We start from the raw sequence: 26,048 nt of genomic DNA, 5'->3' as shown, positions 1-26,048 counted from the left end.
AACTTCAAACTCACGCATCATTTCATTCCTTTTTCCTACGCTTCACCCAACTCAAGTCTCTCAGTCTATTTGCTCCTTGCTAAATGCCCTCGTCACCACCAGCCCTCATAAGGCTTAAATATGAGCTATCGCATCGCTCGTCGCGAATAAGGTGTCCTAACATTTAAACCCTATTAATCCAATATCTTCCCACTCAAGTTTTCCAAACCTCCTATATCCCGCGCCAAAGTTCACGGTAAATCTTCCAAAAATTCCTCCCAAACGAGTCGGACAATTTCGTCGGCAGAGAGATGTGCTAGAAGTTCCTGCAAATAGGCATAACGAGAGCGAAACAGTATACGAATCGCACAGGCAAGATGAAGTATGCCAATGTTATAGGACAAGGATTTGGAGAGGGGCGAAGGACACATGGGTGCGAAGAAGAAATTGGAGGCTTCGATGGTCTTTCAAGAGGCGTGGGAGCGGGCAAAGAAACTTCAGGGGTATTTGGAGAAGAAGGAGAGGTTTTTATGGAGCAGGAGTGGGATAGGCAAAAATAAAAAGATGGCAAAAAGTTGGCACTGCCTTGACGAGGCTTTCTCCGCGAACTACGTCGGACGAGGAGCTACCCTTATGGAAAACACGCAATCCTCGGAATCGTAATTTTTGAAGTCAGCCCTGGCTCAGTTCTCTATTTTCTATCAACTGCAATTCAGCATCTATTAAAGGGTTACGGTAGTGTGCCGATAAGATGTCGAGGCAAATTAGGGAGGGTTCTGAAACTCCCTACTGCCCAAAACAACACTTGCTCTTCCTTCGTTGATCACACGACGCCAAATCCACAACTAAAAAGGGAAGACCCCGGAGCCCATCTCCAAACACAGCATCAAGATAGAAAGAGTAAAAAAATAATTTCGCAGACTTGCTGTGAACCGAACCCAGGCCTCCTGCGCACATGCCCCCAAATTTCGCTTCTCTTCCGTCATTGAATAACCTCCAGCTTCTTGCTAGATCAAATGGGAACATGTAGCGAGTGTGCTAACACTTCACCACACGCCCTCTTTTATATTGAAGGAAACTATTCGGAATAAATGAGAGCATTTGAAAGAGTGTTACGGGAGAAAACGGAAGAGAGGTGTGAGGATTCTGGCAGGTAATTTTGGCTAGCTCCTGGAAAGATTATAGGAGAAGGAACGGCGGTTAAGACATCAGATCTACCCCAGTCATGTCCCATGATATGCGATAAATGTTATAAGCCCTAACATGCAATAATCCAGCTGCTATTCCTCAGTTATGTCTGCCAAAAAAAACATAAGGCAAACCCACATCTCCTCAGCCTCAGTTCGACGTCAACATCGACGTTGCCAGCCGAAACTGAATGCTTTCCCTACTTCCCGCTACCGAAAGGCCAATGAAGACCTCAACAAGATCGGGTTGGGAATGCCAGGACAACTAATGAAAAGGGTGTCGGTACGAAGTGTAAAACTTTGATTCCAGTCTTCTATACTTGCCCTTAAAGGGCGAGTTCACTCCACGAGTAAATTTTCAACAAATAGCTTTTAGCTAATATCTTGACAGCGTACGGTGCTTCAATTCTGCGTTTTAATTTGAATACCCCACTTCTTCTAAACAGTCCTTGCAGTGGTACTGTCTTAAAGTCACAGCCTTGAAAAACATGTCTCAACCGAACGCTTGGGAATCTATTATGTACATGAGTCCATTCTTAGGGATACTTAGTAATCCGGTTGGTCTATATATGCTCGGTCGAAAAGCAATCACTGAATTACAGGCGATATATTCGAGGTAACCTAGTTAGTCCAATAACTAAGCCTTGAAATATCTGGGAATAGCTCAATGGATCATGGAACATACTCGTAGGAAAGCACATCTTACCTTCCACGACCCTGAACCTTCGCCACAGTAATCTGGAATCTATTCGAGAGTCCAAAGAAATTCCATCCGAAGATCCGATAACCGTCCTGGGCGGGGTCGGGAAATTATGTTTTTCCACTGGCGAAACACGGGATGCTGGCATCCACCAATCACAAGCAATCTCAAAACCAGGCAAATCACAACACCAAGGAACTTCGCATTATACTGGGGACAAAACATGATATTAAGCTACCCCGATTCGTGGAATTCATGAGTACGTAGTACCGAAATAAGAGGAACTAACTTGGACTCTTAGCAAGAACAAAATCTGGTCAACAACACGTGAATCCTTGACAATTAATATCACCATTTGAGTCCAGTCTATATGGACGTAGAAGGATTTCTGGTTCTCGGGTTGCAAGGACTTATATTCTCAAGATGCACTTCGCCAGACCGCTCATTGCCTTCTTTTTAGCATTGGTAACATTTTCCAGCGCAGCTACATATTCAAATCCCCTTAAAACGAAAGATGGGTCCGATCCACATATCGCATGGTCGGGAGGGTATTATTATTTGATGACGACAACGTGGTCGAATCTTCAAATTACCCGAGCGAAAACGCTGAACGGGCTGAAGACTGGAGAAACGAAGGTTGTCTGGACGGACAGCACATCGTCAAGATGCTGCAACGTTTGGGCGGTGGGTATTTTATAATGGAAGTAGCCAAAACTGTGCTGATATATGCTTCTAGCCAGAACTTCACTACTTTGATGGCGCTTGGTATATCTATTACACCGCAGGGAATAGTGCGAATCTGGACGGTCAACGTCCCCATGTTCTGAAGGGTGAGTCAAATATTGAATAAAGTGACAGAGATCACTAATAGAACTTGAGTTTATAGGCGGTGCCACTCCTTGGGACAGCTTCAGCTACCTCGCCCAACTAACGAACACCTGGGGCATTGATGGTAGCATCCTACGTTTCAGTTCATGGGGCAACTACTTCGTCTACTCTTGCTTCTCCGGCTCTCTCCAGTCTCTCTGCATCGCTCCCCTTATATCTCCGGGGCAAATTGGCACATCGAAAGTCCTATCCACGCCGACGCAGTCCTGGGAAAAGGTCGGGAATCCAGTCATGGAGGGCCCTGCTGCCATGTATCATGGAGGAAAAACGTTTCTCGCTTACTCTGCGAGCTATTGCTGGACAAGTTCCTACTCTCTTGGTCTTCTTACTTGGAATGGGTCTGGTGATCCGGCATCATCCAGTAGTTGGAGTAAAACAGGCCCGTTCTTGACTAGTGCAAATGGGAATTACGGACCCGGGCATAATGGGTGAGTTTTCTTTAATAAAGTAGATAGTGTAAGGAACCTAATCACTAATGGGATCGCAGGTTCTTCCAAAGTCCGGATGGGAGCCAGATCTGGAATGTCTACCATGCCACATCCAACAGCGGTGGTGCTTGCGATGGTACGCGATATACTATGGGACAAATCGTGAATTGGAATTCGGATGGATCGCCGAACTTTGGTTCTCCGGCGAAGTTGGGAACTAGTTTAACGGGCCCTGCGGGGGAGTAGATGTGAAATTGGGTACTAACAGTTCGAGGCAATTAGTTTAAGGATATCTATCTTGATATATTTCAATTTTTATCCTTCTTTAAATCCCCGCAGTATTGTCTATCTCATCGTGTCTTTTGTGCCAACTTTCTGAAATAAATAAAAAATTAGAGGGCGGTCTTTGGATGGTTTTTGGGGACGAAAAGAGTAACATTCGACTCAACGACATCTCAGAGATTCGTTACAGAAATCTGCGTCCTAAATGAGTTCATTTATTTGTTGTAAGAGCTTTAAAACGCCCCATATTAAGCTTTTCTGTTTTCTCCGCATATATCACAGACTACCTTTTAGCGCTTTTAACTCTTCATTTACTTTGCTTATTTTTGAAGACCCTGGAATTTTTCTTACTCATAGACCACGTAGAGAGAAATAGTTTTCCATTTTGGCTTCTTTAGTATATTAAAACCCGATAAATAGTAGATAAAATAGTGTAAACGGGGTAAAATAATGATCAGTGAAGCCTTTCTAGCAGAGTTTATGTTCACCTTGCTATTTATGATAAGGTATATGAAAGACGTTATCCACGCTTAATCCCTTCTAATTCCTTACGCAAATGGTTTGAGAGATTTCACCTGCCTTGTTTATGTCATGTGATATGCAGTAACATGCTCTATGTCTTAATACGTACCAGCCTACTCCTCAACAAATGAGCTCAACTAGAGCGGAGTCATACTGGTAATCTCCCTCAAATAACCTTCGGCTCACGTCCACATGTCCCTCATTTTCCTACCCTCGGTCTTTCCCAAGCTCCTCTCAGCCACACAAAGCCCCCCGCCCACTAGATCGCCAACCGCAATGCTCCTAATCACAATCCCTCAATCCTACCGGACCCGTGGAAGCTCGAAATCCGATATCCGAGGTCTACTACACCCTCAGAGAAAAGAACGAGGGGCAACTAGTACCTAATTACATGCACACCATATATTTCTTTTGTTCGTACTCCAAGGAGCGTTCCGATAAGCTGTTCTCGAAATAGGCACATATAGATTAAAACTCCGACGTTATCGAGTCCGATTTCCGAACACGATAGAAGACCAAATCTCCGGTCAGTAAATTGGCCTTCGTCTTTGTACACCCTTCTGAAGATGATCGCGAGCTGCTGGGAACGAAGGAGGCAGGGAACATGGCCTTCCTGTTGGGTTTTGGGCATTTCCAAATTTAGAAGGAGCGGTTGAGGAGAGTGCGCCTGCTAGCACTTGTGCTAAATAGAACAAGGATCTTACTTCCGCCGGGAATTAAGACTTTCTTAGCATCATGCTTGGTTTCAGGAAGAGGGTTAGTAAGTTAGACTGCTAACGTCCCTCCCTAGCTGGCGAGAAAACCCACCGTGCCAAGAAAACTGATACTTTAACTTTAAGCAAACTTAGACTCTGTGCACACATTAATATTTACTATATTTCTATGTAAGTTCTGTGCTATAGCCACTCCTAACAGTTTAAGACTCCTCCTATGTAGAGAATTACGTATATTCCTAGTTTATAAAGAGTTGCTTTTTGTCGCGTACACTGAGAGCCTTGGCTGGGGCTCGGAGCCTGGGACGCGGCTCGGGATCTGGAGATAGTATGTTCCAAAGCTCGGTGTATATAAGGAGAGCCTTCAACTCTCCTAGATAGCAGAGTCACTTCATCCAATCTTCTGAACAGCTACTGCCAGGCTATTTTATCCTCCACACTTTTTACAATACTACTATAATATGTTAGGTCTGTAGCTGAGCAGAGCCTTAGCAAGGAGACTAAATGTGCCTTGCAGCCTTAAGATCTAACTTTCGCCATGCCTCTATTTAACCAACTCAACTCTCTAAAAAAGGCTACATAATTCGCCATCTTACAAGGGTGTAGCCAGAACAGTTGGCCATCCCTACTAGCATGGTCGGGATTTTCATCTGCCTCTAATGAGGCTCAAGTGGCGAATCTTTAAAACGTAGTTCTATGAGTAGAGGATGCTCGAAGCTTCGCAGTGGCAAATTAGAAAGCGATATTCACATTGGCCCCCGGCTGCCCAGTAGAATAGAGATAACAATAAAAATAGTGTAGCAAGTGATCTGCACATAAATGTTTAAGGGTTTTAAGATTCATCAAGCTCGACTTTGCATATCCATGCCATTTCAGTTCTGACACTGATGCCGATCGTCGTCTCTGACACGGCTTTATGTTACGATCGATACTTCGAGGGTAGCAATACTAGATTTCTGAATCATATGTTATCCATATACTGTCTAAGCTCAATGCTAGGCCTCGATACTAAAAGGCTCCAAATTGGTTGGAAGAGCAATTGTCACGAAAATGCCTACTCTACTTTTATAGCAACATAAGACGGTTAAATTTGCGAATTATTCGGAAAACTGCAAGGAAGATATCGTTCACATCTCAATCCATTCCTCCCGTGTTTTCTTGCGGGGATACATGATGAAGTACACTACTACAAGAGCGAAGAGGATCACAACCACCGATATCGGGCCTAAATCCACAACAGGTCAGCTTGTTCTCGTATTGCATCGGTTTCTTGACTGGTTCCAATTAGTCGGGAAAGGACGCACCAGCTATTCTCCAAAGCTCACTCGATTTTGGGTTCTTATTATCTCCGGTTATTTCGGACACGTTCTGGCCGAAGTACGAAGTGAAGAATGAGAGGGGGAGCTGGTTGAATTAGCAGGGTATGAGGTATCTAGCTAGTCTAGAAGCAGTAAGTTAGGACTAACAAATATGATCGTAACTATGGTAAACAGCATGATAGCCTTTCCTTGCTTGGTAGTCGCACGGGCTTCCGCCAGACTGGCGGCTTTTTGCTCTAAATCAAGCAACTCGATAAGCTGTTGAAACTCTCAGTGACGCCCTTCTAATCGGAGATCTGCCTAGCAATTAATAGGATGGGTTACAACCCATCTCATGTGTCCGCGCTGCATGCGTTCGGAGTCTCTCGAGATTAGCTTTCTCGACATTCAGCCTCTGCTCAGCTTCTTGCACTAGAATGCCAGCATTCCCATCAATCGCCCGGACACCTGGAAGAGTTCCTTCTGTATTGGCAATATGGAGAGATCCCACTTTCGAATCCTCTAACAATAGACGGCCTTCTATATTTCCAGAGTTTGATACGTGGACACTGCCCAGGTTGCTGTCCTTTATCATGATAGCATGTTCCCCTCTTCCTGCTGTGTGAAGCGCCATGGGTTTGAAGTGGTATAGCTTCCTCTGGAGCGAAGCTAATACATCAGCTTGGTTCTCCATCAGAAGTAGCAGCATATTTAGCTCGTCAAGGATATCTGCCACTTCGAGTGTCAGATTCAGCTCATCAATCCCTTCAACTCCAATCTCTTCTGCATTATGAGAGGACTGGTTTCTGCTAAAAGCCTCGAGTTTCTCGGTGTGGCGGGCTGTCTGGACGGATATTTGATTAGCTAGGGCTTTCAAGTCGACGTATCAAAGCAGCCTCAGAATGATTTACCTTGATCGAAATTGCCCATCTATATATAGCTAATATGTCAGCAAACTTGCCATTTTCTTCCGCAAAAACATTAGTCACGGAATGCATGACCAGCAAAGCAGTCAGGTCGAACAAGTCCTGGCACTTCCTGGAGTCCGACATTACCGATGTCATGACATCAATATATTTTGTTCCACTGGAGTTTCCCAAGAACTGGAAACCATGAGATGGGAAGCATGAGACTAGGGTCGCTGTCAACCTTGTTAGCCAGGAGGTCATGACGAAGTTTTCATGGCAACCCCTGAGATTAAACACCGGTCTTGCAAAAGGATATTTAACAAAAATAAACCTTACTCACCGTCTTCTAAAGCCCAGATCCAGAGCTGATCCACCATTACGACGTAGCTGTCCTCCACTGCCTTTGTTCTTCCATTGACACCCGGGCTTGCGCCCGTCCATTTTGACACAGTTTGTCCAGCGTCCCGGTATGTCGTATTTCGTAGCCCAGAGTAGAAAAATTGATCCAAAGTCCTCCTCGGATGGTGTGAAGTGTTTTTTTTGTTTGTCGTGTCTGATTTACGACCTTGAATATTTCGGAACACTTCCCAATTTAAGTACGGAAGCTATAATCGGCTCACGATTAGTATCATATATGTACGAACGCTTGAAGACTGTTCTGCGATCCTGTTGACGCAAATGTTTGAAAGGCGGAGACTTACGTAGAGTGTGAAGGACGGTTGTATAGTGGAATTACCTCCTTTATTTTCTTCCTCGGCGGTGTGTATCTGGAATGATGGCTCCATGAAGTGAGCATGATCCGGTACGATATCTTTCGGAATAGATGATGTGGGTCGAAGCTTATGGAGCCACGTATTTGGGAGAGACTGAGCGTGGTCCGCCCCAACCAGGGTCTTCACACAGTTCTAGGTCCCCGCTTCCAGTAAGCCATCCCAATTCATTAATAAAATAGTAGTTAAACTGCAGTGGTCATGTTACCTCAACGATCCTAGTATCATTCACGGGTATGTGGATCCACCGAAATTGCGCGTCCGATGGCCTGAGCCTCGCCTCTGTAAAGTCATATTCCGCCGATTGAAGGAGGTCAATATCTATTCGCTTCTCGTGTAGGACGCTCTCGGGTGCAAAATCGTAGATATACACGCAGCTGAATTGGAGTGAATAGGTTGAAGTTGAATTGGGAAAATACCCTACCCGCGTGGGGAAACTTACTTTTGCTCTCGAGGGATTTTTTCTTCCATCTTGCTTCGAAAGGGGTTCTAGAGAAACGGTTCAAAAAGATAGGTGGTCTTCACGACTTTAGAAATGTAGGTAGACATACGAGGAGCAGTAGCGAAGACAGATGACGACGTAGGAAGGGTTCGCACGTTTTAAGCTTTCACGCTGGGTAGCCTGATAAATTGCAGCCTTCTATATGTCTGAACGCAGAAGTAGAAAGAGCCAGCGTATCTGTACGAATACCTTCAGCCGTGGCTTACGGGTGCGACGGCGAATCAGGGCCTGGAGTTCACTGTGAAGCCGCAGCTGCAGCTGCAGCTAGATATACTCGTTCTCTCCGCAATCAAGCTCTTTCACTCGCTGTTGCGTGCCTCTCCTCGCTTACCCTAGTTGCTGGAAGAACACAACCAACTATTGTGTGACGGTACTGCTGTGCGCGTTGCTAGCGTTCTGCGATTCCTTCAGTGGATAGTTTATCCACCGAAGCCCCTATGCAGATTGAGTTGAGCCGCATTTTTGCAAGCTCTCAAGCAATCCTCTTGGGCCATCGCGATAGTCGTACGTAGTTATTATTTTCCTGAACCCGATGCCTGTTCATCTAGTGTTCAAGCCTGATACATCGTCACCGTAACACGATGATGCGTTCTAGCAGCCTGTCGAAGTGACCCCCATTATCCTCTCCGTACGGCTGAAAAGAGAAGAAAATAGAAAACTATTTCCTTAAGCGAGTTGGCTGGAAAGACAGAAGAATGAAAGTAAAGTAATATCACAGGTGCTGTCAGCCCTCGCACTACCCTTTATCCTCGTTAGGACTAGTTCCTTGTGAAGTTCTAAGGCTGGGCCTTCTACTGCCTTTTCAATACACTCGTTTGGCTTTCACCAAGTTAATGAACTCGCTTATACCCAAGCCTTGTTTGCTCTTGCAAGAGGTAAGTGGTCCTGTCGAAAACACGACGACGCTTGCTAAAATCTCCATCTTTATGCCTTGCTTACACTGTGAGTCTATGTTTTCGGCTGTTTTTGCGTCATGAGCCCAAACCATTTCATGTTGTGCTAAGAGCGGTACGATGTGTCGCAAAGCAAGAATCTCACAGCTGGCATGGCGGCTATAACTACTTGAAGGCGGGCTCCACTACTTCTTTGAACTCCTTGGACATCCGTGACACCAGGTCCAATGCCTTCAACTTCTTCTGGATAGGTGGGGGACCTGAACCACCACTCTGCAGAATGGAAGCATTCCCAAATAACGATCAACTCTGCCCTTCGGGGTTGTTCGCCCGGAAAACTTAGCTATCATGGGCTGTTTGTGTGAGCTGGTGCCGACTACTATGCGCAAATATAAAGCAACGAATTCGATACCGGATCTGTATTTGGTGCCGAAGCAAGTTTCCCCGGCTGCCTTACCATTCTCAGGTTCCTTCCTTGAAATACCTTGAGTAGCATGTCGGCCTAAATCCAAAAAAAAAAAAACATTCAATCGACAACGCGTTGATCAAGGCAGCCACTTGCAAAACCGTACAAGGTGGCATTGTGTGACAACCGCCAGAGGAAGGGCTTGATATTAGCTTTTCTGGCTGTAAGGCACTCCAGAGAGCAGCTAGGGTGAACAGGACGGATATAATCAACGTCTTGTTAAAGGTCAGTGCAGCTGTCAATAATATTATCCATGAGGGGTATGGGGCCACATATGTTGGAAGTAGGCGCAGATATATACAACGTATCTATCGCACTCTAAGAAGCAGTCCGGCAAAAGAGCACGAAAACTGTTAAGCTCTTGCTAGACCATGGTGCAAATGCCAATGCTGGACCCGGGATTTAAGGGCGACTTTTCAACTACCACCGAAAACCGCCAGGATACCTATTTAGGTTAATATAAAAAAAGGGCATAAAGGTACGCTTACAGGGAGCCCTTAGATGAGACCTAAATCATTTTGTACTTTAGGTCGCCACCGCTAGCAGGAAGGGTGGTCGACTGAGAGTGGTCACACTCTTGTAAGAGACATTTGTGAAGTAAGAAAGCATTGCAGGATAGGCAGCAACAACTAAAGTTGTGGAGAGGACGGACTGGGGATTCACAAGCTATGATTACAGACGGCTTCTTCAGTCTAGCTTTTCTTAGCTGGTCTAATTAAGGGTCAGTGGCCATTGGCACAGGACTCTCTCTCAGAGAACGTCTAGTGCCTAGTTCCTAAAGTGTTAAACTCTTTCTACTCATTGATTGCACCGAACCAGCTGAAGAACTGACATGGGTGCGAGATGGGCTGGATTGGCTTGGAAAATTGCGTGACGGTCATGTATTTTTTATCTTTCTTGAAGGCAGGCATCGTGATCGGTCAAGATCTCGATGGCTCTACGACTTCAAAATGCCTTCTAGATAAATTAGTTCGGATATGGGATCGCACGAGAGGGCTATTGGCATTTTCTTAAATGTGATATACTCCATCGACAATGGCAATTTTCTGGGGTAATTTTGAGCAGAGAGGCTAGGTGTATTAAGACAACTGACTCAAGGCACTGATTACTTCCCTTTCAGAGCCTTGCGTCCTTACCACAACGGCATCGACCGGCCCTCCTCTCAACCCCATACCACTTTACTCACATCTCGGCTCTGTACTTCTAGTATTGCGGTTCGTATCGTTGATGCAGCTCTACTGCAAAGTTAGCCATTAACACTAACATATTCTATGTCGTTTATCAGGAGAGCAATCGTTTATCAGGAGAGTACTCGTTTATCAGGAGAGTAATCTTTTATCAGGAGAGTAATCGTTATCAGGAGGGCAATCGTTCAGCGACGTGCTTTTATTGTTGGTAGGGGTGCGCAGCTTACGAGGGTGCGCAGCCACGGCAGCTTATAAGTGCGTCACGTTGTACAGCAGAACTTATTATAAGGCCTATTCCTGCGCCTTGCTCTCGTGCGAACCAAATCCTCGGACAGACGCCAGAAGCTCCGTGCGCGGCACCCACAACATCAGGACATGTAGAGACACTTTTATCAAACGTATAGAAGGTCGTGCAACAAAGCAAAGATTAATAGGTATGTATATACTTCATCAGGGTCCTCAATATCGCTGCAAAATCAGGTGTTTTAGTATATCGCTATCATCAGCTCTTATTCGGAGACTTTCAACCTGCAACGGAAACTGCATCTAATCCTTGGCCTGGCCCAACCATCCCCTCCAATATTACGCCCACAAACCTGCAATACATCCTTCACCCAGCCCTGCGCACGAGATAAGAAACATCTTACCTCATCAGCCACACCTGGAACGCCATCCCCCTCCCGTCGAACGTCATCTACACGAGCCGACCCGTACCCGTGGTTTGGCTGGCCATCATCCATGGTGCTGACGTTGGATCGTGATGATATGTCGCGTGGTAAACAGCGCCGACCCTAGGATTATTCGATGGGGTATTCCGCTCTTAGATGAGATTATTACAGTGCTGACAGATGACTGTAAAATAGTGTCCTTCCTGAGCTGGGTGGAGACTTGTCAGAGGGAAGGTATTCTCGGGCAGGTTCGTGACTTGACTAGGCAGATCCAGGGGGAGGAGTCCGGATGGTGTATTGGCCAATTTAGGAAGGGCGTTCCTGCCTGTTTCAAGGCATTAAGGGAGAGCTACAAGGATATCTTCTCAGGACCTCCGCTGCAGCGTTGGGTGGGTGTGGTCTATTGTGAATGGTCGTTTCCGATGTCCCCATCTTGACCTTCACGAAAACGGTCACGAAATCAACCACCCTCATCTATCTCGAACTTTTCTCAATATTTACGATCCCCAAAAATATCCGAGACATTCAACATCAAAACCACGAGGTCTGCTGCACGTCATATTCCCCCCAATCCCATCAAAATCTCCTATCTCCTGCGTCCGGCAATATGTTCACTGAGTGCAGATCTCACAAATTCCCTTCCTTCCTATCACCCACGTAAGACGAACCCTGCGGGAGGCTGCCACGTTATCCTCCTCCAATCCATCCATCCATCCATCCATCAACTGTCATTGGTGATCGGTGTCAAAAGCCGAACGGCTACAAACTCACACTTCTCACCGATAAAAGCAGCCAGGATCTAGGGTCTATTACAGACATCTGCAGCTCCTCCAGTAAATGATAATTGCCTCGCTGAATACGCGCGTTTTTCTTGCAGCTTCAAACTGTGATACTGTTTCATGGCTTCGGCGAGTACGCCGAGCGCGTTTCGAAAGGGTGATTCTGATCAATCAAGCTGGAGTGGAGGAATGGGGGGCGGGAGGCTGGAGGGGAGAGCAGACGAGAGGAGAGGGTCGAGCCGAACCTTTTTTCCACTCACCGATAGCCATCCTTCCCGCTCCCGAGTTTCCGCTCGGTGCAGGAGATGGTTTTTATAGGCTGGAGTGATAGACGGACTATATGCAAACATCTGCGAAGTGCAGGACTAGTGCAAGGCACGCTCATGCATAATGGGAGTATCCTATAGGTCTGGTTCAACGCGTCGATGCAGGAGGTGAGGAGCGTCGACGACGTGTGAACCGCTGTACCGCTTGTCCCCAAACTTAAATCGACGTTTGCGTCTCGACGAGAAAAAGTATCGGGTGCGGGATTATACCACGAGTGACGAATATAGCATGATCCGAAATAAGACAGAGGCCTACATCCTCTCGACATGTTCTCGAATTCGAGCAAGCGGTTCACGAAACTAGTGACCTTCCTCAACACTACCTAGATATGCTGTAGATCGCAATAACCACCCTCATAAATTCCAAAACAGCTATTCCCATTTCACCTATCTGCCCCTCGATCTCAAACCCGGTAGGCTCGGTACGGAAGATCAAACGCACGCTCGCTGCGTAAAGATTTAGGCTGCCCGCGCACGGATGGGGTAATCCACACCCTCCATCCCTTCAACCCTCGAATCACCATCGACAGCCCCTCAGCGATTTATCCAATTCCCCCATTCCCGAGTCGCCATTTGCTGGTGTTAATTTTTCTGCACGAGAAATCTTGACCTTTTTTACCGTTGCGGTGGGGCCAGAACGAAGCGGCCGCAGAAACGGCCTTTAATAAAGTAGAGCTCGTCCATCAATTCCCCTGCCCCCCCCCAAAAAAAAAGAAAACAGGGGTGTGCAGACCTGTGCCTCAGTCAATATATTGCCGGACTCCAACGCCACCTCCAAGAAAAAACAGCGCATAGCTATATGAACTCGCGCTGGAGTTCTTACTCCAGGTAAGAAGGTGCGGCGCAGTGCAATGCACAGTAATTCGGTCGTCTTTCCTAAAATAGCCTAAATGAAAAGGCCAGCAGAACCAGAGACGGAGAAAATGGATAGGGTAGGTGTTCCAGGAGATTGGGACTGCAGTAGACAGGCCTTGGATGGGTTTCCAGAGTCCATTGGTGGGGTCGAGAGGAGGGGAGGGTCCAAATACGGTAGGCGGAATTGGAGTTAGTATGTAGATGCGTAGATGAAGGCAAGAGGCGTACAACGCAGAGTCCGCGGTGGGGCTATCTCGCTCCTCAACTCGACGTGTTATCGTTAATGATGGGCTGATAATGGCGATGTTCCGTAAGGCTTGCATCCCCCAACCCACTTCCATCGTAGCGGAATCCGAAAGAGAGCATCAGCATCGAGCTTATTAAGCCACACTACTCTAACCCCACCAGTCCGGCGGCCATCGCGCACACTGAGAAACGTGGTTCACGTTCCGGACAGCTGGTCAGAATGCCGTTGGTGGCTTGTCCCGACTGTCAGTGTGTGCCAGGTGAAGTCGTTGCCTCTCTTTCAGATGGCGTCACTGGAACGACCATGCATTGCACATAGGACGGTGAGGAAGGTAGCTCCAAACGGGTATCTTGGCCGTGAGTGTGCAAGCTCCAGCGTGTCCACGCAGCCAGACAAGCTTCATGTTGATGATGGTGGATCTTTGGGGCAAGTTACGAACTGCGGCTGTGGGTGGTTGGCTTGAGGCAGCCCGCGCGCTGCATTGGGACCGCAGCAATGGATCGAAGGAAGCGGGGCGACGAGCAGCAACGACGGGCAGCCTAGAGTTTTGCCGCACCCAGCGAGAACGAGCTATGTACTCTAGGGATAGAAGTACATCGCGTGAGAGTCGGCAAGAGACGGGATGGGGGATGACGTTGAATTATTTTCATAGAAAGGTTAAAAGAAGCGAACAGACGCGAGTAATCCATTTTCGGAAATCTAGAGGATACTCACGCCACGTCTTACCTATCATGGCCATCTTCTGAGCTGGCGCTCTGGAGCAGAGTCGTAAAAGAAAACACAGATTACCAAATGCTATGACATGAGATGAGTCTAGTAGAGTCGAGGCGGTCCAAAAGCGGCGGCCATGTAAAATAAGAAAGGTTTGGATTCCAACAAGGAAAAATAGTGGGGGAACCTTATGATCTGGAGGACGCGCCATGTAGTAGAAAGAAGAAACCCGTTGTTCAACACCGAAAGCCCCAGACAAGTGATGCGAACCCAAAGTGTTCGGAGAAGGGAACGACGGGCCCAAAACCAACCCGCGAAGAGAAGCTAAAAGCTGACAGCAAAAGTGCTAAAGGTATCGAAGGTCTGCCTCTTTTGCCCCACGGAGGAAAACGTCAACATGCGTCTTCCGAGATGTGATGGCACCAAACAATGACAGGTATCTTTCTTCGTCTTGCTCTTCTCCCAACGTAGACAATGTGCGCGCAACAACTACCACTCTTGTCCGATAACCCTCCTACATGACCACACACCCGCAGCAGCCCTTCTTTTCGTGATCTTCGTCTACACCCATCTTCGACATTCCGTTGGGGGGACCGCCCGCCGGGGCGCCCGTGTATTGTGACATGTCCTTGTTGTACCTGCGGATTTCCCGTACGATATCGTAGAAGGCGTTGTCGACGTTGATGCGTGACTTGGCTGACGTCTCGATGAATTTGCAGCCGAATTGTCGTGCTAGATTCTGGCCCTCTGGTAGCCGAAGCGGTTAGCATGCCACAATAGCGACAACATGGCGGCAATGATAGAACACACCCTGTGTTGACACCTGTCTCTCTCCCTCGAGATCGCACTTGTTGCCCACGACAATCATGGGGAAGTAGTCCTTGTCCTTGACCCGTAGAATCTGCTGCTGGAACGTCATGATTTCTTCGAAGCTCTGCCTGTCCGTTATCGAGTAGACGAGCAGGAAACCCTCGCCAGTCCGCATATACTGTTCCCGCATCGCCGAGTACTCCTCCTGGCCTGCCGTATCGAGCACATCGAGAAGGGCGACCTCGTCGTCAATGACACACTGCTTACGGTAGGAATCTGCAGAGGCGACGCTGTTAGCCCAATGCTGGAATAGCAGCGTACAGCGGGAGACCGGGGACTCACCCTCGATGGTTGGATCATACTCGTCGACGAAGTGGGATTGGATGAGCTGGATGGTCAAGCACGACTTTCCTACACCACCGCCGCCAACTACCACGAGCTTATACTCTCGGAGGAACTGCGCAGACGCACTGGGGTCAGCATTTGCCAGGGCAGGCAGCGGGGACGAGTCCGACACGCACCTTTGAAGCCATTGTGGATGTGTGGGGAAGGGGCCAGGAGGAAGCGTCCTGAGGGAAAAAGCGATGGTTTAAACTCGCAGCGTCGGGCGCTTGGTGACCCCAGGAAGCCGAGCTCTTCGGTCAAATGAGGAGGCGGGAAACGAGCGGAGCCAGGCTTCGCACTCGGCGGCGGCGACCAAGGGAGGGAACGAGGCGTGAAAGGAGCGGAGGGTAGTAGGACAAGAAGGGGCAGCACGGAGCAATTGACGAGGGGGACGGGAATGTGCTCGACGGAGGGGAGGATGGGAGAATTAACGTTAGCTCGGTGGTGTTGGAGAGAGTCTTGAGAGGATGCAACACTGAGCACTGCAGCAGGTTCAGTTCACGAGCGCAGGCAGCTGATTCGTAGTGACGGGGCCTGTTAGCGCCTGTGCAGAGGGTGAACACTGCGGCCGCAATGCTTGAGCGAAAAAGGATGCACCCACGAACAGCGAGGAACAAGTCGCCCGTGCCCCCCTGCAACACGGCCTTGCAGCTGCTGCACCCGCGAGATCAGCGCTGCCTTCGCCCTGAGGCTGGTCCTCGCAAAAGAAACCCACTGGCCTGCCCCGTCGTGCGGTTAAAGCACACCCACCGACTGCCTGTGGCACGCCCTGCAGACGGTCAACGGTGGGCGCCGGGCATGATGTGGCCGGACTCCTCTTTTTCCTGGCTTTCTCCATTTCACATCTCGACATTCCACATGCCGCATGCCACAGTCCATAGTCCACATTTCACATGACTGGGCTCCTCATGCGGGCGCGACGGCGCAAAAGCGGATCCCAAGGTACCACACGGCAGACGTTGCCCAGGTCAGTTTCACCGGGGGGGTTCTGCGGATGCATGCGTCTTGTAGAACCGCCGTTTCCAGGACGCCCTTGCGCCCACTCGATTCACAGCCTGCCACGAGGGCCACACGCGAAAGAGAGGTTTGTTCTTCCGGCCACGAGAGGCGGGCGGGAGCGCGTTGACAGGTCACTATTGTATTCGAAAAAACAATCACCTGCATTATCGCCATATCGTTCTGTTATCGTCGCACAAATTGGCTCGGCGCGCTTAATTGGCGAGCGCCAGGACACATTCTGCAGCCCTTCTCGAAGGCCCTCGCAGCACGCTGACGTCTATTCTGGGGCCTCGTCCAGCGTCCGACCCTATTCTATTTTGACGACATGTCTTCTCCTGGTCCAACACTCCCTATATTTACAGTTGCAACCCGCAAGATAAGGACTGAGCCATGGCTGTCCGTTCAGCCGGACGCGAGTTTGCCTGCCTCTGCGTCTTGCTCGGGGCTGTCATCTTCCCCTTCCACCAATACCCGCCGCCCCTGAACCGCCTCCTCCACTTCCGGGATCAGAGACTCCATATATTCGACGTCTCTGCCGACAAGCGTGACTGTGTTGTGCTCCTTGCCCCATCTTGGGTAGCTGCCTATTTTGACCCCTTTGAGCTCGGTCTTGGCGGCCAGCTGTGTCAGGTATTCAGCAATAGCACTTTCGGCCATGGGAGTTGAGATTAGGATTCGATGGACCCCTCTGCCCTCTGGATCAGTCAATCTGGGCAGAAGGAGTGGCTTCAGTCCATCCAACATGCTTTGGAACAAACTCGGGACGCCAGGCAGTATGTGGATATTGCCATTTACGCAACTAATTGGCACCCATAGAGTGTCCTTGACGAAAATCACCTGCTCGTCATATGGCCGCGAATCATCTAACGGAAGCTCTACCATACGCTTCTTTGCGGTAAGTGCGGCCGAGGGGGTGTTCCAGTCAAAGTTTGGTTGTGATGGGTGCGGTTTCGACAGTCGCTTCATGCGCTCAAAGGCATCGCCATGCAGTTTTAACGGCAAGTTGAACGCTTTGGCTATCGACTGGTAGGTGATGTCGTCGTGTCTGGGCAACGGCGTCGGCGTCAGCGAGGATGGAGTACAGCATTACAGACATACGTTGGACCAATTCCACCCGATGTCACCACTAGGTCGTAGTTCTTTGACATCCTACGCGCTGCTTCGACAATCTCGTCTTCATCGTCAGCAATGACTTCTATCCTCCTCAAATTAATGCCTAGGGAGAAGCAAAATTTGGCAAAGTAGGCCTAGTCAAGTCAGGAGCTGAGGCCAAGCTGGACTCCAGAAGGTGAATCATACCGAGTTCGTATCGGTTGTCTTTCAGAGGCGCGCATTAGCTTCCCGAACATTTAATGTAACACGAAGTCAATTAAAACGTACCTTTCCCCCCAAAACCTCGTCTCCGATAATCAGACATGCAGCGGTGTGAATGAGCCCCCTATTCTGCATCGAAGTCGCGGCCGCCATGACTGATGACGAAATGGACGAGGCCCAGGGATTCGCTGCAGAGACGTGGGCAAAGTTCGGCAGAGGGCGCGAGAGGTGTCTGACTACCTGATTGAGTCTGCTGAACATCAAGAGAGTTTCAGGAGGTGGCTAGGTGAGAGGGCTACTGAATAGCTAGTTGCATGAAGGAGACTGTTTCCAGAACGGAGAACGGAGCGTGGAGAAGATGTGGTTGCCGCGAGTCAAGACAGGCGTGCGTTTCACCGAATCTGCCCCGCAACACGCGAGCGATTCAGGGATCTCTGCCATTCACCCCTCAGCCTTACCCTCTCCCCTCTCCCCTCCGTGCGAAACACCTCAAACCCTAACTTGTTGAAACCCGGCTGCTCTCAAGTAAACACTTTCCTACAATGGCAAGTACAGGATAGTTCTCCCTGGGCTTGTGCGTAGAGTAGACGATCTAACCTTGGCCGACTCCCCCAGGCCTCCGAATCCCGTCTCTACACCTTCTCGCAAGAGACCAAGGACAAGCTACGCAAGTTCCGCCTGGGCACTTCGCGGGCGAAAGACCCCCAGGCTGTCATATGTACGCATGCATCTTCTACATCCGCCCGCAGCATCTGCAACCGCCTTTGTCGCATCGCTGCATGTCCCGAACCTAAATCCTCAATACGCAATCCGCAATCCGCCACTGCCGATGCCGATGCCGTAGCTGCAAACCGTGCTGATACGCTGTTTGCTCTCCAGATCAGATCGACAAAAAGACGATGGAGATCCAGCCTGTAGACGGCGACGTATACTCAAACCTGCAGAATCTAGCCGATGAACTACCGGACCATGCACCCAGATTCGTGCTGCTTAGCTATCCTGTAACCCTCGTACGAACGATTCTATTTCCCCTCCATCTTCATCCTCTGTGTCTATGATAGGCCTCTCTCTGACCGCCATTGCTAGGATTCTGGTCGGCTGTCTGTTCCCTATGTTATGCTGTACTATCTTCCCGTCACTTGCAACAACGAGGTTAGGATGCTGTATGCTGGTGCAAAGGAACTGATGCGGAATACAGCCGAGGTGGGGAAGATAATTGAGATTGATTCCGCTGAGGACCTAGAAGATATTGAGGCGATTGAGGCGAAGCTGAAGGGGGATTCGTGATACCGGCGCGCATGTGTGAGACAAGGACATTGCATTGCATTGGATGGCAGGGACACGATATGGCGGCGCGGGGCGAGCCTACCGGCATGAAGGCAAACAACCTCATGCATGGCAAGGTTTACTACCCCTGTAGTGGTGGCAGTAACAGGCAGTGTTTCGGTGGCACTCAATCCAGGGAACTTCATGGGACTCGTTGTGCGAGGAACGGCCATGAACCCACTCGATTGACTCAACAAGAGATAACGACTACTACGTAAGAAGATCACGATGCCCCCCACAACCACGTTTCAAAAGTCTCGAAGCTTTCCAAGCTCCCGTCTCCGACCGATGAAAGACCTACCAAGGATTTCTTAATATCACATCCTCAGTTTTATCTTTTCATTCAACCGTCGAATCAGCAGGGATTCTCCCATAAATCACACTTCATTTTTCTCATTTCGACCAATGAGCAGCCAGGAATTTTAGAACCGAAGCACAAGGATCATGGGTATAAGTTCGAGATATCTAACCAAGACTAGACCGGTCCATTGCACGAACGAACGAAACATCGCTCGTGAGTGACAAACCTAGAGACACGACGACCGGTCGATATCCATTATCCCAAGGTGCATACACACCGCAGGAATGGCGACAAAAAAAAAATTTTTTTTTGGACGGATGACATTCCAATCACGCATTCTCACTATCACCTTCCCGAGCTAGAGAAGGCTCCGTCCAACCATCTGCCTGTGCTTTCCCTCCAAATCCCGAAGACAAAGGAAGTCACGCACAGGGCCTTTATCGATGCCTGGACCCTTGCCAAGGACAACTTTCGAGTTATGGATCATCCCGGCTCTCCAATCACATCAGCCACGTGTGAGCATAAAGCCCTGTACAAGCTACCTACGAACCATGTGCCGACTACTAGCCTACTAAGTAGTTTTATAAAGAGAATGAGACTAAAATAACAGGTCCACTTACTCTCGGCTTTCGTCATTGCGTTCAAATAATTGAGATTCTTTTTTTTTACTTTTAGTCTTGGCAGAAGGCGTATATACTTGGGTTTATCACTCACTAGCTCTTGACCCTATGCAATATAATATGCTGTCTATTTAGCCAGGGTTGGTAGTACCAGAAAGACCTTGCTTTCCTAAGTACGAACTGATTGCGTTCCGATTCATCTCTCTGGCTATGGGGTGTACTGCATCTTGACATTAAAGGTGGAGCATAACAAGGGGGGGCGAACTTCTCCAGCTTATTAACATTCTCCCTAATTCTAGCGAGATGGTTAACAGATTAATTCTACCCCAGTCATGTTCCACACTAAATGAGGAGTTGCAGCGGAAGTCGACCATGTTCGATTTGTAACCACCATTTACTTTCTTCAAATCAAACTACAAAAGTATAGATAAGACACTCCAGGCACTGACTGCCGGTCACTATACACACAACTATCTGAGGCCATTAAGTCAAAAACACTTCGACTCAAAGTTGTTGATGCTACTCGCTCACGGCATGGACATAGATGATAGAAACAACTAGAATTATAACATGTAAATATACTTTACTAGGCTACATTCCAACTCATTGCCGGTCTCTCACCTATCCAGAGCCGAATAATGGAATGCGAGTACCAATCTGGTAGCTCATAAGACTTCTCTAGACTTGCGAGCTTAGGCCTAGCCACAGGCTTTCGGGACGGAATAACTAGTCAGGCTAGATTAAAATCAGTATCACCCGCATGTCCACAACTTACCATAGCTATCGGGTCTAGAGACCGACACCACGTTTCTCGAGACAGGCTTATGGACCACGGACCTTCCATTCTAAGATCATTAGTAAATGCCAGTCCCGAGACCACAGCCATGTCCACCAATGCAGTCATGGCACAGCTAGTATCACGAAACCGGCCAAACGAATCAGCTCGTAGGGAGAATATACTCCCGGTGTTCCTTCCTCTCTAAATGCTAGTGCAATCTCCTATCCGAAGCTAAGCGCCGTATAGAGCAGTTCCTCTTTTATGCTTGAGCTACAGCAAACTCAGCTGAAGTAGCGAAGGTATACCGGTCCGTCGGCATTTTCGTCAGATAGACAACCAGGTCAGGACCAGCCATGAAGCCCTCGCCAATTGGCACCATATGAGTAAACTCCGTCCTCTGATTCAACGACAGCTCCCGTTGTTCAGCCAGAGGCATAAATGGCGAAGAATGAGCTGGATAAAACATAGAGTGCCGGGGCTTTGAACGTCTCGAACAAGATCTGGGCCATTTTTTCCCCTTTGGACATGGGATAAGTCGGTTTGAACACGCGCGTGACAGTTGGCTACTTCCATGTTGCCCTGAGAGTTAGTATGAGATTCTGACATTAGGGCTGGATATTCTTTTAGCGCAGCCCTTAACTCATTGTAAAAGTGTGATGTCAGGCCTTCCCCATGCCATTCCAATTTGTGACTATCCCACGCTCGATCGGGTACCTGAGGGCCTGAGCTTCTCCCCTAAAGTAGGAGACTTTTTTATCCATCCCAATCAGAATACTGCAACAATACAGATACCTGTTAGATAGAAGGCACGCTGGTTAGAGTTAGGTGCTAGCATACCTACGATTCCCTAGGTAGCCAATGATCGGTTTATACTAGGTCGGAAGCCATTTCTTTTCTCTGATGAGGTCCGTCGGCACTCTTGCTCAATACGTAGTATATACTCATAAAATACTGCTCGCGATGTATTATATCTAGTGAATCCTACCTCGGTCATACCGGAGCTTCATATCTAGTGAGAGATATTCAGAGATTGCGTCCTCGATATCGCCTCTCTCATCATCGGTGATAAGAGCCACAACTTCTGCTTCCATATTTCCTGTAGAAATTGAAAATGTAACATGTAAGGTTGAAGAAGTTTAAGAGGCTATTGGAAACTCTAACCCTAACTGCAACAGTAACTAATGATTCTGAATCTGACCACTGGGGCTTTGGGATAGAGGGGGGGCAATCCAGTTTTGAGCAGCTGCTTTAATGTAGCAGAGGTAGGAGGTGAAGAGCAGCTGGGTTGGAGACTTAGGCTCATATTTTCAGCCTCACAGGAAGGCACGTGTTGGATTGTAGATAGCAAGATTGTCTACAGACGAGAGGGCTTCAGTACCGCACTGATAGTGACGTTGAAGGATGTGAACTTAATCACCCTTGAGCTGATTCAACTCCCGCGCAAATTTTGCCCCAATCTCTGCTCATCGATCAGCTTAGTTTCAAACTTGAAAATAGCCTAGAATGTGAGTATGTAAGTATTAGGCAATTGTGAACTAACTTTGGAAGGATTGAAACGCTCGCAGGCGGAATCTTCGCACCGGGAAATGTGCCATTATATTTCCTTGCTAGTGAAGGTGGGCCCGGACTCGTTCTAGCTTGGGTATTGGGAGTAACTGGAGCAATTCCGACAGAACATAGCTCCTCACCATTCACAGCCGCCTTGAAGGCACCCATAGGTATTGTCCATCACCACGCCAGCTATGTACTTGTTATGGAGGATCTTTATTTATTCCAAGTCATCCCAGTCACTTCAAGATGCAGAAAGGGTGGACTGAAACAATGCCACATATTACTATTGACCAACAAGTCCTACGTGCTCCTATAATCGGAGGGGTTTGCAACGACTGGAAATAGAGGAGCACAGATGGCTTGCGGTTATCTTCTGTCTTAGAGCAGCACTCTTCTCTACTATTACCTTGTGCATTCTATTGTAGAGCTTGCTGGTGTAGTAAGTCCGGTATCTCTGGTTGCGTAACTAATTCGGGAGATAGTTTCCATTTAAACCACTAGCTAGGACTCGATACCAGTCGGCATTTGGGTGGTCTTAGGAATGAGCGCTCCATCACCCCAGGGAAAGAGGGGAATCATGAAAAATCTACCCTATTCACATCGACTACCTGGTGGTTGTGTGCATGCAAACCAGTCAATATGCTAACACGAGTCGGACAGCAGAACGCGGTCGACGTGTAGTTTCGTGTGTATAATATCCCTTCTGCAATAAGGAGATTCTGCGCCTCCTGCATGTATTTTATTGAGCTCATGCACGTGTCCTGTTTGCCAGCTAAAATGAAAACAACATTTGGCGTTTGTTGGTATTTTGAGAGGGGATAAAGGCAGTGCATAACAGGATGCTCAGCTTTCCCGAGAGGGCCGTGAGGACCCAAGATTGAAGGACATCGGGTGTCTTCAAACCAGCTGGGAAAGATCACCAAGAGTGTACTCCAGAGCTGAAGGCCTAATGAGCACTTTTACACTTCCTGGAGACATGAAAATGCTGCCTCGCGGATTGAAGACCCTACCATTTAAAATGGTGTGGTCAGGCTTCCAATTCTAAGGCCCCCAGAATCTAAAACTGCACACGCCATTAAGTCGAGATTGAAGGGCGGGCAAGGTGATTGAAAGAGCCTTATTTGCTGTTCATTCGTGACTCAAGCAGCTTTGAAGATTACATATTTAGGTTAACCTGCAGTCTCCCTGCTACCCCCCATGGTGCTGGCGATATGGCAACGGACTCTAGGCGCAAGCCGATATCAGCGGTAGTACGCATCGGATTTTGGTTGGGCAAGACATAATGTTATTAGCTTTCTTCTCTTCCTGGGTAACTTTTTCTTCATGCGTCTAAACTGTAAAATACAAAAGGTCGAACAATTGATCGAGACGATGTACTTTCGTTTTCCCTTCATTTGTCTGTACTTAAGTAACGACTATACTTTCATGCGATTCGCAGTCCTTCTCATAGCCTCCCTCCAATTCCTCGGAGGCTAGGTGCAGTTTCAGTCTCCTGTCAATATATGTCCTGGATGGTAAATTTGATCTATAAGGCTGCACAGATGTCTGCTCGCTCGCCGATAGAATTAACAGTGGCAAAAAACACAGCTAACAAATCTAGAACAAGATCGAGGTGGAGGATTGGCTTGAAGCGGCGCGGCTCAAGTTGCCCCATGTAGCAGATGGGTAAACCGCATCGGCATATACATATGTCCGAAAAAAGTACCTAACTTCGACTGTGTGGATCAGCTGGGTGTTTGTAAGCCTATGAATGATAACTATCGTAAGTACAATTCAACCTAACTTAGACATCACTCCAAACACAGTCGATAATAATTCTGAGACTTATGATAGACTATCTCTGCCATGATCGTCCAAAGAATCTCGAAGGGTTCCTCTTCTACACGGCTCAGAAATTTCGCGAAACAGCTATTGTGTTGCACGAATTCTACCAAGGCCTCACCATTCATGCATTTTTCAACTCGATACCATATCCTTTTTCTAGGATGGCGGCGCCGACACTAACTCTGAACCCAATGTTCTGGCCATCGTGACCGGCTGTCTAGGCATTGATTTAGGTGCTGTTGGTACGTTTACTATTCCTGGCGCTGGCATAGCTAGTCCAGCCTACTGGCCTTTCAGTGGCCTTTTCAGTGTTGCTTAGGAGTAGGGTGGAGGAGGTTGTGGCAATCCAGATCTAGAGTAGAAGCAAATGCTAGATAAATACTTCACCAGAAGCTAGTATCTGTTGAATAAGTTATTGAACAAAGTGTTTGGTGATGGGGCCCCGAAGGATGTCCCGAAAAGTGCGGTGACGAAGGTTGGTGTTGCGAGTCCATGCACAGGGCTTCCAACAAGGCGTAGTACTGTACGATTGGGCGGTTTTGAGACCTGTACGAGTGAGATTTTGTGTACGTTCGTACAAAAGGGAGGAGGAGAGGTAGGTATACGTATTGTAACCGGTACAGCTTATGTAATCTGTACAAGTAGTATAATTTAATTAAAGTACGCTGTACTTTAGTTAAATAGCTAAGATAATAGGCCTCTAGATGCCTTCTATAGATGCTGCAGTAGCTGTACGCTATTAGGTAAGAGCTCTTTATTAACGCTAACCTTATGCTCCCTTAGTAGATGTTAAACAATATAGCTATAGCTATCTACTGCTGCAGCCTACAAGACTAGTATCTAATTAACTAGATAAGGCCTATAAGAGAGCAAGGCGCGTGGATAGACAACTCTATAATAGAAAATAACTAGTAATAATCATTTTTAAAGTAATAGACAGCAGATAAATAGATTAAAATACATAAAAATTTTTTTTTTAAGCGTCTGCTTAAAATTTTTAGCTAATTAGAACCTTAGAAACCCCTCTAAACGCTCCCTGCAGGCTTTCTGCTCGCCAGCCCTCCTGCTCCTCTAAAATCACTATACAAACTTCCTAAAGGGGTAATATAATCTGTACTACGTACTGTACCTAGGGTATTATTAAACGTACAGTGCGGCTCACAAGCTCAGTACATTCGTACTGAATACGTGACCGTTACGGTTCACTTTGTACGGGCTGTAGTACCGCCCGTTGGAAGCCCTGTCATGTAAGAGCCATATTTGACGGTCCTTCGCAAACAGGAAGTGGCTGTCCTTTGATATCGACAATCACATTGTGGGGTTCGAAACTAAGTCAAAGAAGAGGCTGGTAAGTAGATTCATTTTCACTTTCCTTTTCTTGACTGGAGAGAACATACCTTGGTTTAACCTAATAACGAAACGGGGCACTGGGGGAGGTTTTTGTAGTGCCTTTTCTTTTATATACATTATCTTAGTGAGGGAAGTTACACCGTTGAGATAACGATGATGTATCTTGAAGATGATCATGATGTTTGCCAGTATAGGGAGGTGAGCCAAGAGAAGGTGGTCTAAGGGAGGGGAATAATCACAAGCTCGCAAACTAGATAAATTAAGGCTAGGGAAATTGAGATGCTGACATCTGAGGCTTTCGCTATGTTTCTGGTTTACTATTCTTTAGGAAGATTACAAAGCGCAGTCCTAGTGTTGTCGCGTTCGTTCTAGCCCAACTGAGGAAGGGAACTTTGAGGGGTCTTTTCCATCTGGTTGACGTTAGGTTCTGGTACCCATGGTCCGGATGTTGGCGCTAGCCCTGTTTCAAGGGCGGTGAATGG

At 47.8% G+C, this 26,048-nt stretch overlaps 10 protein-coding genes across 10 annotated transcripts; 5 read left to right on the top strand and 5 right to left on the bottom strand.

Annotated features, from left to right (window-relative positions):
* Positions 1–384: 384 nt before the first annotated feature.
* Positions 385–552, top strand: BDR25DRAFT_172403 (uncharacterized protein; the record flags this gene model as incomplete). Its single annotated transcript, XM_033684144.1, has 1 exon — positions 385–552. A coding segment is annotated over one exon (168 nt), but the record flags the coding sequence as incomplete, so codon positions are not given.
* A 1,737-nt stretch (positions 553–2,289) lies between these two features.
* BDR25DRAFT_316659 (Arabinanase/levansucrase/invertase) lies at positions 2,290–3,428 on the top strand (the record flags this gene model as incomplete). Its single annotated transcript, XM_033691615.1, has 4 exons — positions 2,290–2,550; positions 2,603–2,696; positions 2,753–3,182; positions 3,242–3,428. 4 exons carry the CDS (start codon positions 2,290–2,292, stop codon positions 3,426–3,428), a joined length of 972 nt encoding a protein of 323 aa, XP_033544493.1.
* A 2,398-nt stretch (positions 3,429–5,826) lies between these two features.
* On the bottom strand, positions 5,827–8,027 carry BDR25DRAFT_233822 (uncharacterized protein; the record flags this gene model as incomplete). Its single annotated transcript, XM_033685452.1, has 8 exons — positions 5,827–5,924; positions 6,004–6,103; positions 6,166–6,287; positions 6,346–6,841; positions 6,909–7,146; positions 7,242–7,510; positions 7,607–7,771; positions 7,884–8,027. Coding segments are annotated over 8 exons (1,632 nt in total), but the record flags the coding sequence as incomplete, so codon positions are not given.
* A 292-nt stretch (positions 8,028–8,319) lies between these two features.
* On the top strand, positions 8,320–11,127 carry BDR25DRAFT_358335 (uncharacterized protein; the record flags this gene model as incomplete). Its single annotated transcript, XM_033695933.1, has 22 exons — positions 8,320–8,374; positions 8,403–8,539; positions 8,570–8,681; positions 8,726–8,744; positions 8,773–8,784; positions 8,952–9,059; positions 9,125–9,394; positions 9,437–9,559; positions 9,621–9,645; positions 9,714–9,819; positions 9,860–9,910; positions 9,944–9,989; positions 10,083–10,115; positions 10,203–10,226; positions 10,278–10,300; positions 10,356–10,412; positions 10,462–10,505; positions 10,529–10,587; positions 10,657–10,759; positions 10,822–10,927; positions 10,963–10,982; positions 11,059–11,127. 22 exons carry the CDS (start codon positions 8,320–8,322, stop codon positions 11,125–11,127), a joined length of 1,602 nt encoding a protein of 533 aa, XP_033544491.1.
* A 3,544-nt stretch (positions 11,128–14,671) lies between these two features.
* BDR25DRAFT_61572 (ras-domain-containing protein) lies at positions 14,672–15,824 on the bottom strand. The gene is made up of 4 exons (XM_033698828.1): positions 15,641–15,824; positions 15,462–15,576; positions 15,120–15,395; positions 14,672–15,056 (listed from the first exon to the last, which is right to left on the bottom strand). Exons 1-4 carry the CDS (start codon positions 15,650–15,652, stop codon positions 14,824–14,826), a joined length of 636 nt encoding a protein of 211 aa, XP_033544490.1. The 5' UTR covers positions 15,653–15,824; the 3' UTR covers positions 14,672–14,823.
* Positions 15,825–16,904: 1,080 nt separating this feature from the next.
* On the bottom strand, positions 16,905–17,969 carry BDR25DRAFT_234113 (Molybdopterin binding protein; the record flags this gene model as incomplete). The annotated part of the gene is made up of 4 exons (XM_033685467.1): positions 16,905–17,547; positions 17,601–17,749; positions 17,802–17,819; positions 17,883–17,969. The coding sequence occupies 4 exons, from the start codon at positions 17,967–17,969 to the stop codon at positions 16,905–16,907; spliced, it is 897 nt and encodes a 298-aa protein (XP_033544489.1).
* A 205-nt stretch (positions 17,970–18,174) lies between these two features.
* On the top strand, positions 18,175–19,103 carry BDR25DRAFT_327216 (glia maturation factor beta; the record flags this gene model as incomplete). The annotated part of the gene is made up of 4 exons (XM_033692318.1): positions 18,175–18,201; positions 18,432–18,534; positions 18,696–18,826; positions 18,903–19,103. 4 exons carry the CDS (start codon positions 18,175–18,177, stop codon positions 19,101–19,103), a joined length of 462 nt encoding a protein of 153 aa, XP_033544488.1.
* A 1,091-nt stretch (positions 19,104–20,194) lies between these two features.
* On the bottom strand, positions 20,195–21,447 carry BDR25DRAFT_358332 (uncharacterized protein; the record flags this gene model as incomplete). The annotated part of the gene is made up of 7 exons (XM_033695932.1): positions 20,195–20,271; positions 20,329–20,476; positions 20,509–20,585; positions 20,667–20,772; positions 20,839–21,042; positions 21,116–21,319; positions 21,367–21,447. 7 exons carry the CDS (start codon positions 21,445–21,447, stop codon positions 20,195–20,197), a joined length of 897 nt encoding a protein of 298 aa, XP_033544487.1.
* A 50-nt stretch (positions 21,448–21,497) lies between these two features.
* Positions 21,498–22,708, top strand: BDR25DRAFT_358331 (uncharacterized protein; the record flags this gene model as incomplete). The annotated part of the gene is made up of 7 exons (XM_033695931.1): positions 21,498–21,635; positions 21,718–21,803; positions 21,843–21,954; positions 22,059–22,168; positions 22,207–22,229; positions 22,266–22,346; positions 22,407–22,708. The coding sequence occupies 7 exons, from the start codon at positions 21,498–21,500 to the stop codon at positions 22,706–22,708; spliced, it is 852 nt and encodes a 283-aa protein (XP_033544486.1).
* Positions 22,709–22,985: 277 nt separating this feature from the next.
* Positions 22,986–23,219, bottom strand: BDR25DRAFT_170428 (uncharacterized protein; the record flags this gene model as incomplete). Its single annotated transcript, XM_033684127.1, has 1 exon — positions 22,986–23,219. A coding segment is annotated over one exon (234 nt), but the record flags the coding sequence as incomplete, so codon positions are not given.
* Between the last annotated feature and the right edge of the window lie 2,829 nt (positions 23,220–26,048).

Source organism: Lindgomyces ingoldianus (assembly GCF_010093535.1).
Source record: "Lindgomyces ingoldianus strain ATCC 200398 unplaced genomic scaffold BDR25scaffold_28, whole genome shotgun sequence".
Taxonomy (NCBI): Eukaryota; Fungi; Ascomycota; class Dothideomycetes; order Pleosporales; family Lindgomycetaceae; genus Lindgomyces; species Lindgomyces ingoldianus.
The sequence above is the reverse complement of the archived record's forward strand: the minus strand, read 5'-3'. Positions and strand labels throughout refer to the sequence as shown.